The 11,197-nt window shown below is 41.5% G+C and overlaps 1 protein-coding gene across 1 annotated transcript in view; it reads left to right on the top strand.

The window, feature by feature from the left end:
* The window catches only part of SMIM28 (small integral membrane protein 28), an 8,757-nt gene extending 5,521 nt beyond the window's left edge, over positions 1 to 3,236 (top strand). The window contains exon 2 of the mRNA XM_042781715.1: positions 2,853 to 3,236. Coding sequence (XP_042637649.1) covers positions 2,853 to 3,236 — 384 coding nt within the window. The remainder of the gene's footprint in view (positions 1 to 2,852) is intronic.
* The last annotated feature ends 7,961 nt before the right edge of the window (positions 3,237 to 11,197 follow it).

Raw genomic sequence — 11,197 nt, 5'->3', positions numbered from 1 at the left:
CCAGCAAACCTAGTCCCTTTTTTTTCCCAAATGATTTTGAGTTTTGTTCCACATTGTTCTCCCTCTCTATCCAGGATCTCCTACATAGATCCCCTCTGAGTGGTTGACAGTGGTAGCCAGGCACCATCTAGTTCTTCTGGTCTCATAGTCATATGGGCTGAGGATCACATGGTGCACCAGTCGTGAGGACTAATTGTTTCCATGAATCTTTGGTTTTCCTCATTCTTCTTTGCTCTGGACTGGAAGAGACCCATTGTTGTATCTAGATGGCTGCTTGCAAGCTTTTAACATCCCAGTTGCTACTCACCAAAGTAGGAGATGGAACAATGTTTTGTGCAGTATGTTATGCCAATTGAGCTTGATGTCCCCTGCGACTATGATCCTGAGCCAACAGGTTCAACTATTCAGTCTCTCTGGGTAGCTGGCTGTGACCAAGAAGTGACTACAAACTTGTCCCTTGTCAGCTCTACTATATCCATGGGAATTCTTACAGAACATACAAATACACTTGTAGAACCATTGTCTGCCAACCTGTACATAGTCTTGCGTACACTCCCTGCTGCATAGACACACCTAATAGTTCAGCCTGTCCACCCCCATCTATCCACCCATATACTCCTGTTTGCCTTCACTGACAACACAATACTGTATTTGAAAAAGGGTTCATCTTTGTTGTCTGTACCTCCCATGTACCTCTCTATGTCTTTCTCTTCCTAATGCCACCATGCTGATCACTCACATTTGGTACACTGCCCTTCTGGGAAGAGTGCTCTTACACTGAGGGAATTGCATTAATGTCATGAAACAATATATATAAATTGTTGAAAGGAAAAACAATTTTCTCTGTAAACTTTCACCAAACCAAAATTGAAAACAAAAAAAGCAAGCAAGAGTCATCTAAGGTACAACAGTTGGTCTCCATTCACCTGTAGCAAAAGAAGAACAAGGGGAGTGAGCATTTAGAAGAGGAACTGGATTGTGTTTGGTTACCTCCATGAATTGCCACCTTTGCCCTGAGACCAGAACTGGATGGTGCCGGCCACCATTCCTGATCATTTGGATTCAAGAGTCTGCAGAAGAATCGTGATCAAAAGGGGTGGTTTGTTCTCTAGCGCCACTCTAACAGAAAATAGCACAAATGGGTGGTTTAACAAACAGGGGTGTATTCCCTTACATATTTAGAGGATAGAAGTCTAAGTTCAAAGTGCCAAACTCCAGGGATTTGGTGTAAGTCCCTCAACCTTGAGCTTCAACTCAGCCTCTTGCTCATGGCCCACTGGAGCAAGAGGTGTCTCTTCACTCAGGCAGCTGCTGGATGCTGAGACTAACACGCCCAATGTCAACAAATAAAATGTCACAGTCCCAATATTACCAAACAACATGGCAGGCCACTAATTCAAATCCAGGGATAGTCTCAAGATCAGCAGAAAACATGGCAGACTGCTAAATGAAGACTTGGCTACATACAGGGTCCAACTGTGCCAAAAGGGTGCAGACCATTCCCAAAGCTTCTCCTTATCTACTGGAAGCAGACCAATTCCCTAGGGCAGCTACTCAGCTGCTCACAGTAGATTCCACCATGGAGATGATTACCAGTCTCATCATGGGGAATACTACATCCAGCTGCCCAGCCACTCAAAACCAGGCCCACCCAAGTTGACATATATCCTTAACTACCACAAGGGGGAAGAATGAGGACGAGAATTTTAATTTCTCAATAGAAGCCAGACTTTCTGGAGCCATTCAGGGTGACAAACCCCCAAAACTATCACCTTGAGATAATATTTAAATTTTAAACTGAAGCTATGCCTGAAGTCTTCTTTGAACCAGAAAAGTTTATTTTAGTAAGTATATCTACCCTGACCATTGTGCTCTTGTAAAGACTAATCTGTGTGAGATCAAATTGACAACAGCACCTTGAAAGGCTGAATAATAAGCTCAGGGGGCGGTGAAACTAACGTCAATGGTGGTAGAACTATTCAGAGAAGGATGGTGAGAATGTTTGCACAACCTGAAGAATGTAATCAATGCCAATGAGTTATACATGCAGGAATTTTTATTATGGTGCATGACTACATATTTTCACCAGAAAAAAAAAAATTATTGATCTGATCCTACATATAACCAATACTTAAATAGCATGAGTTCCCATTCAAAGAGTAGTGGATCTAGTAACTAAAATTTATTCTCATAATTTCCTTTGGTGGAAATATTAGAGGATATCAGCCATGTGTACTTTTTGAGGGTCTGAATTTACACTTTACTAAGCAAACTCAGGAGCTCTGGTAGCATAGTGCCTAAGGCACTTGACTGCTAACCAGAAGTCTGGTGGGTCAAACCCACCAGCCACTCCTTGGAAGAAGGCTAGGCAATCTACTTTCATAGTGATACTGCCTCAGAAACCCAAGGAAGGGTTGCTATGAGTTGGGTCTGACTCGGCGGCACATAACAACAACAACAAGGAAACTCACTTTGTTTCAGGTGGCTCCAGTTCACTGGCATACATGAGTGATTGTATTGATTTTAGAGTAAGTAATAATGAGAAAATGTCACTGGGTAGTGCAAATGGTTTATGCACAACTACTAACCCAAAGGTTGGTGGTTTGAATTCACTCAATAGTACCAGAAAAGGAAGAGTTAGCAATTTTCTTCCATAAAGATTATAGCCAAGAAAACGCTATGGAACATTTCTACTCCACAACACATGGGGTGCCTATAAGTCAAAACATTACTCAATAGCAATGAGTAATGATGGTAAGAAGAGTAAAGATGAAGAAAGAGAACTTCAGGCCTCAGAAATTAAGGGGCCTTCCCATTCTATCTTCTAACTCATTTCTGTTCCCTAAATCCAGGGCAACCGGAAGGTAAGTTCCACCAAAGAAGATGTGGAACCCTTCCTGTGCATCCTTCTCCCAGCCACCATTCTGCTTTTCCTGGCCTTCCTGCTGTTCTTCTTCTACCACCGCTGCAAGTCCCCACGGCCCCAGGGACAAGTTTTCAGCATTGACCTCCCAGAGCATCTACCCACAGGAGAAGTGACTGACTTCCTGCCAGGCTTACCCTGGAGCAGTGAGCAGAACTTCCCATACTCTCCTCTGCCCCCAGAGGTAGCCCTCCTCTCTGTGGGTTTACCACCCTCCTATGAAGAGGCCACCAGGAAAGCCCCTTGGGAAGAGGCCCCAGATGCAGTCCTTCAGCGTACAGAAGTCTCACCTGAACTGGATGACCCCAAATAAACTACTCTTAGAAACCATTTAAAACATAGCCCTTAATGGAGCCATGTGACAAGGGGGAGACAGGCATATTCACTCAAAGGCCACTATTCAGTGGATGACTCCTGGATGGAGGGGATGCTTTGGGCTGAGGGACAAACTTGGTAAATGTCAGTTTCTTTAACCAGTTTTAAATTCCTTAGGGAAAAGTTTCCCCACGTTTTTCTAAAAATGGCTAAGTTCTTCTAAAATGCATAATGCCCCTGAGAAAATAAGGAAAATTCTTTGTGCTGAGAAAAAAGTTAGAATTACTAGTGATCATAGGAACTTGCTCTGAAGAGAAAGAAAAGAAATGCCAGGCAGGCCAGAGGTAATTGGTTCTGCCACCCAGTAAAACTGTTCTTCCAACCCAAGTTCTTTAGGACCTCATGGTTTCACTTCAACGTGAGGGCTTCAAGATACAAAGAATGTTGTAAAAAGAGGAAAACATATCTCCAGAGCTGCAGTGCTCAATTATTGTATTACAAATAATGGTGAATTATGCTTCAATATTAATAATGAAAGTACAAACATTTTACTAAAATAATAATAATAATAATAAAGCATCTCTCCAAAGTTATCTCATTTGTAATGTCACTCTTGCTCACCTATCTTCTGATTTGCTTCCTGGAATGGGAGAGGGATTGAGCTTAGTTACATAGCAATGCCTTGCGTTAGAACATCATTGAACAGCACATGTGCTGTGGCAGAACACAATGTGGCTGTCACACATTATCTTGGGTGATGCTATGAGTGAATTTGTGGCCTTCACCAAGCAACAGTAGCAGAGCAGAAATCAGTTCCACAATGGAAAATCGAGGTCAAAACGTTGGTCACATGTTAAAGAGAATCAGCATTAACTCCAACAGGGACCTTGAAAACCCAAAGGTCAAATTCTTACTTTACAGGTGTGAAAACTAGAGCTCAGGCGGGCTAAGTGATTTGCCCAACCTCACACACCTTGTAAGAGGTAGAACTGGGACTGAAGCCAGAGCATTTCCACTGCAACAGTGTTCTCCCAAGAAAACTGCAAATGTGTCATGTCATCCCAAGCTCCTGATAGGGGCCAGGCATCTCAGCAGAATGCGTGCACTTGAGTTTGAAAGTGACACATATCTGTCAGTGATTTTCAAGTGGGGAGGTAGAGCTGGGTCATATACCACTTGGGGTAAACAATCCAGTTGCCATTGAGTCAATTCCAACTCATGGTGACCCTGTGTGTTGTCAAAATAGAACTGAGCTCCACAGAGTTCAAACCTATGACCTTTCAAAAGTAACTTGCCAGGCCTGTCTTCCAAAGTGCCTCTGGGTGGACTCAAACCTCTAACCTTTCAGTTAGTAGTAGAGTGTGTTAACCATTTGCATCAGCCAGGGACTCTGTGTATCAGAATATTCGTGGAGGTGGGTGGCAGAGGAGGCAGGTATAGTTCTTAAATTTCTTATCCAGTGGCACCATTGAGGATGAGAAAAACATAGAGAGGTACATGGGAGGTACATACAACAAATATGAACCCTTTTGCACATACAGTATTGCATTGTCAGTGAAGGCAAGCACGGGTATATGGGTGGATAGGTGTGGACAGGCTAATTATGTCTATGAAATGGGAAGGGTATCCAAGAACATAGATAGGGTTGGCAGACAATGGTCCTATAAGTTTATGTGAATGATCAGAATTCCCAGGTGTATAATAGAGCTGACAAGGGGCAAGGTTGTGGTCACTGCTGGGTCACAGCCAGCTACCCAGAGGGACCGAGTAGTTGAACCTGCGGGCTTGAGACCATAGTTGCAGGAGACATCAATTTCAACTGGCATAACATACTATACAAAACATTGTTTCACCTCCTACTTTGGTGAGTAGTGACTGGGATCTTAAAAGCTAGCAAGCTGCCACCTAGATGCAATGATGTGTCTCTCCTCGTCCAGAGCAAAGAAGAATGAAGAAAACTAAAATTCATGGAAACAATTAGTCCTAGTGACTGGTACACTATCCAATCTGCAGCCTATATGACTATGAGACCAGAAGAACTAGATGGTGCCTGGCTAACACTGTCATCCACTTGGAAGGGGATCTATGTAGGAGATCCTTGATAGAGAGGGAGAACAAGGTGGAACAAAACTCAAAATCATTTGGAGAAAAAAAAAAAGTGAGGACCAGGTTTACTGGTCCGATAGAACCTCATGGAACCACTGAGACTATGGCCCCTAACTGCCCTTCAGGTCTGGAATTGAACCCACACCTGTAGTTTCCAGCCAAACAAAATACAGGCATATGAGTTGAACATTTACCTAAGTGGATACACTCCTTGGAGAGAAAAATCATGGGAGAAAGAAGGGCTGCTTATGCACAGGGAGACAGCTCAGGGGGCAGGAATGTATGAAGGGATAGACACTGGGAAGAGGTAACTATGGGAAGGAAGTGGGAGGGGAGCTGTTGCATTGTGGAAAACTGTGGTCAATGACATGAGACTAAGTATATGTGAACTGCTGGATGGAAAGTGAATTTGCTCTGTAAATCTTCACCCAAATCACAATAAAAAAAGAATTAAAAATAAAATAAAATTTCTTATCCAATGTTATAAGTTATTATTTGTAAAACAATTTTTATTGCTTTCACAATACAAAATGCAAAACTAGACAGTCCTTTTATGGTTCAAAATAAACAAAAGATAGTGTTTTGTTGTGTTTTTTTTACTTTTGACATGACCATTTTTATGCTACATATGCAATGTACTTCCATTTTAGGAAAATAACAAGTAAGCAAAAACAGGATACATTTCTTTTCCAGTGTAATCTGAGAGAAGTAATTGTAGTCTCTTTGGGGACTTAAGCAAAATATATAACCCATTTGGGCAAAAATACGGTTTCTTTCAGGAAAATTATACTAAACCCTTTCTGGATGTCCTTTAAGGGAAGTAAATAAATGGAAACAAGAAAGTCAGCAGACTTCCTTCTTTAGATTTTTTTTTTTTTTATCCCAATAATCTTGTTCTATGTGCAACGCAAAAACGCAACCATTGCTATGGGGTTGGATCCAACTCATAGCGACCCCTCCTTGGGTTTCCAAGGTGGTATCACTACGAAAGTAGATTGCCCAACCTTCCTTCCGAGGCGTGACTGGTGGGTTTGAACCTCCACCTTCTGGTTAGCAGTCAAATGCCTTAGGCACTGTGCCACCAGAGCTCCCAGTTCTACGTGAGAGTCTGTTAATTCTTCACCAATTGTCTTCCTCCTTCTTGCATACAGAACTCTGATTTTGTTCCAACATCCTAAGGCTACCTGCTTGAAGGAAGCTGAGTCCCCAACAGGGCATCGTGATTGTTAATGATGATGCCCTCGATTCCATCACCAGAATTGATTTGGTCTTTGGAACCAAAGGGCAGATCTACTATTGCCATTAAAAATAAACACACAGAAGGAAATATTCTGCCTCTTTGTTCAGGGTTATGCACCTGCATGTGATGCCTGAGGATGCTACAACCATCTTACAACCCTCAAGTGAGGCATCTAAAAACCAAACCAAACTCACTGCTGCCAAGTCAGTTCTGACTCATAGTGACCCATCCTTGGGTTTCTGAGGCGGTATCACTACGGAAGTAGATTGCCCAAACTTCCTTCTGAGGAGTGGCTGGTGGGTTTGAACTACCAACCCTCTGGATAGCAGTCAAATGCCTTAGACACTATGTCACCATAGCTCCCAAGTGAGGCACCAGCCATCTCTAATATTGAGGATGGTAGAGTAGAAAGATGGAAAACACTTGGGTTGATGACGCTGTAGAGCATCTGAATTAGCCGTGCAGCTGTCTATATTTTAATGAGAGTGTATGTTTCATACTGTTTTAAGCAGGACATCGGGCTAGGTCAGCCTGGTTCAATCACAGCCAGTGAAGCAACACTGGACCCAAAGTTTTAAAACGTGAGTGAACTGGTAACTGGATGGGAAAAAAAATATGGGTTGGAGCCCTGTTAGAAACTTAATCTCCCTCTTAGAAAGGAAGGGCAGTGTGTGTATTACATAGTAACTGTGGTACTTCAGTTTGTGTGTCAACTTGGCTGGGCCTGGTTGAGTGGCTGGGCAGCTGGTGGTAGTTATTACCCATGATGAGACTGGCAATCAACTCCATGGTGGGATCTACCACAAGCAGCTGAGTAGCTGCCTTTGGGTGTGTGGTCTGCTTCCTGTATATAAGCAGAAGCCTTGGTGAATGGTCTCTAGCCTATGGCACGCTTGGACCCTGCACGTAGCCGTATTATTGCTCAGCAGCCTGCTATGCTCTGCCAACCTTGGGACTTACAATGGGCTTAAGTTAATGTCCTGCCGTGTGGTTTGGTAACATCAGGACTGTGCTTTTTTACTTGTCAACCTTAGGGCTTCTCAGCCTCAGCAGCCAGCAGCTGTCTGAGTGAAGAAACGCCTCTAGCTCCAGTGGGCTGGGAGCAGGAGGCAGAGCTGGACCCCAAGATTGAGGGACTTTCACCCAGCCCCTAGAGCCTGGCACTTTGAACTTGGACTTAAAGCCTCCAAATTTTAAGAATAAACTCTTGTTTGTTAAGGCCATCCTATTTGTGGTATGTCAGAGCAGCACTAGGTAACCAGAACAGCAACCAAATCTCTTGATTGGCTGAGTTGAAATCAAATGTGCCTGGCTCACAGATGGCAGCCAACTGCTCTGGTTTGAATGTGTGCCGCTCTCCACAGACCTGGTAAATCATGCATCGGGCTCCTGAAAGGGCTTGCTCTGCTTCTTCCGAATCTTCTATCTCATGGCTTCCACCTGTAATTTTTCCCATTCCTGACAGCACTCTGGATCACCCAAATTTTAAAAATTTGAGTCTGTTTCAGTTTCACTTTGTTGGCTATGACTGAACCAATTAGAACTGTTCAGAGCCCTGGTTTTAAACCACTGAAAGCCAGGTTTGTTACTTGTAGACAAAAACATCCCAACTGCTACAATTTCGAAGGGTATTAAGGAAATACATTGCTGTGTTTAAAAAATGTTCTGATAAAATTATTTGACATGAGACATGACTGCCAGGACTCATTTAAAATTTTACCAGTGATCTGGAGAAGGAAACATTTTCTTGGATGGAACCAAACTAAAGCAATGAAACAGATAAACTATAAAGCAGGAGCTGCAAAACTATACCCCATGGGCCAAATCCAACCTGTTTTTATATGGCCTGTGAACTGAAAATTGTTTTTACATTTTTAAGGTTGAAAAACATCAAAAGAAGAAAATTTCACGACATATGAAAAGTATATGGATTCAAATTTCGGTGTCCAAAAATAAAGTTTATTGGAACATAACCAGGCCCATGGTCCTATGGCTTTTATTACTGCAACAGCATAGTAGAGTAGGAGGAACAGCCCTTCAAAGCCTAAAATATTTACTACCTGGTAGTCCTTAATAGAAAAATTGTGTTGACCCTTGCTGCAGTCCAGTGGATTTCAACCCTGATGGCATAATGAAATCACTTGGGAAACCTTGAGAAATACAGGTACTATGGTCCACCTAGACCAGTAAAAAAAAAAAAAAAAAGCAGGGGGAATGATTCTAACATGTGGCCAACGTTGGAAGTTCTACTCTAAGTAATGTGAAGGAGTTCAAAATGCAGGTGCACTTAATGTGGACAGGGGCAAGGTAACATATTTAGAGTGTGCTAGGTCTGTAACTACAGCTTTGATCCATCATTTATAAGGCAATATCCTCTGTAAAACTCTCTTCTGCAGCCATCAGACCAATGTGCAGCTGTAGCTGATTGAGCTTACAAAGCAGGATTCCCAGCAGGACATTAGGAACAGCAGTGTAGATAGGACATCCCTGTCTAAATGTTGACACAACCGGCAGACATGAGTAGGATTTTTTGTTAGCACTCCAAAAAAGACATGGTGGAGTTGAAGAAAATCCACAAATGAAATAATTAAATTGTCAACATCTAAGAAGCATTTTTTTTAAGTGTTAAAAAAAAAAAAAAAAAAAGTCACTTTGTGAACTAAGATGTCCTTGATCTAAGCCAAGGTATTTTCAATTACCTTATATGCATGTGAAAGCTGGACAATGAATAAGGGAGGAAATTGCATAAATTCCAAATTGCATAAGGAAGATCAAAGAAGAATTAATGCCTTTGAATTATGGTGCTGGTGAAGAATATTAAATATACCATGGACTACCAGAAGAACGAACAAATCTGTCTTGGAAGCAGTACAAGCTGAACGCTCCTGAGAGGGTGGAAGACTTTACCTCACATAACTTTGGTCATGTTATCAAGAGGATATCATGCTTGGTAAAGTAGAGGGTCAGTGAAAAAAGAGGAAAACCCTCCACAAAGTTTTGATGGATTGACACAGCGGCTCCAACACAGCAATGATAGTGAGGATGACGTAGGACCAGGCAGGGTTTTATTCTGTTGTTCACGGGATTGCTATGAGTTGGAACCAACATGACAGCACATGACAGCATGAGAAAGTCTTTTGAAAAAACAAATTACTGTAGCCAGAAAATATTAAACTGAAAAAGATATAATGAAGACAGTAACAGGTTGTGGACTTTTCACTAAAATCTATATTGGACCAGAAGGTACATTTAAGGTATCATTTTATAAAAAGGGATGAGTTATGTAAGAAGCACTGATTTTCTAAACATTCGTATAGTAAGAAGTGGTTTATTCATGGTACATATATTCATTAACATTAATATTTAAATAAACTTTCTTAAGGGTGAGCACAAGTCAGGTATCCGGAGAGTCAACTCAGGAAGTATGGTAAAGCAGAATGAATATGAGACCCTAGATCAGATTCCAGTTGGACAGGAGACTGGAAAGGTCATCTAAATCAGTGCTCTACAAAGGACAGTCCATGAACCAGAATTGGTTCACAAACTATCTGAGACAAGGTAATTAGAGAAATCGAGTGTTTAGAAATGTTTATAGCCATGTAACATTTTTACAAAATCCCCTGAGATGAGCAGTAAACTCATCTGAACATGGTATTGACCGATTCAAATTGCTTAGAACTTGTGGGATACATAGCTGCAGATAGTCATGTGCAGTAGGATCACATATGTGTGTGTGATAAACTGGAAGGTTTTTTTTTTTTTTTTTTAAGGTCTTTCATCATATCATAGTTTGAGAAGCACCGATGTAGACAATGAGATGCCCCAGGCATCACTGCTCCATCATTCCTCCATCTTAAAGTCAATTCTCATCTGCCAGTGGCCTCTCCCAGCCCTGGATCTCAGTCTGAACACGTAAACCCAAGCTTAGGTGCAGAACAAACTAGGAGGCGAGTATGCAGGACCCATAAACAGGTTCAGAATTGACAAGTTCATAGATTCATTCAAGACTGGTGCCAGTGGCTCTTCAAGGAAGTATGAACACTGAGGCATTTTACCAACTGTTAAAAAAGTTACATCTCTTCTAAAAAAAAAAACTTGTTTGGAAACAAGTCAAATTTCTACCAATTCTTTCATTTGTCCAATCAGGAAATAAAGTAATAGTTCTGCGGCAACAGTGAAAGCTCCATACTAAAGATTTAAAGGAACATTTTAGCTACCCTCAAGTTTTAATCAAGTCATCTGAAACAAGAATTTAGTTTCTTTTAAGTGTTTCCGAAAATGTGAGCAGTCTGTTGTGTATTGGTGATCTGCTTTAACTTCGAAGCAAGAATGTTTTAAAATCAGTGTGGCTTTTATATACACACTCACCACAGACTCAGAAGTTATATCAATCCTTACTTTAATCAAAATTGATGTTTTAATTTTTAAAGGCATTTCCAGCTTCAGACTTTAGCTTTCTTATCCTCAACCCCACATTCAATAAATGCCCCTTCATTTTCTGTGGCACATAAGAAAGGTGGTTCACAGGTGCTCCTCAAAACCTTCAATCATTATATATGCATCTGATCAATTCTATGACAGGCATAGTCATTCAACATTCATCAAGCAATTAG

The sequence above is a fragment of the Orycteropus afer genome, unplaced genomic scaffold (assembly GCF_000298275.1).
Source record: "Orycteropus afer afer isolate SDZICR_OR568_19922 unplaced genomic scaffold, OryAfe1.0 scaffold00155, whole genome shotgun sequence".
Classification (NCBI taxonomy): domain Eukaryota; kingdom Metazoa; phylum Chordata; class Mammalia; order Tubulidentata; family Orycteropodidae; genus Orycteropus; species Orycteropus afer.
The sequence above is the reverse complement of the archived record's forward strand: the minus strand, read 5'-3'. Positions and strand labels throughout refer to the sequence as shown.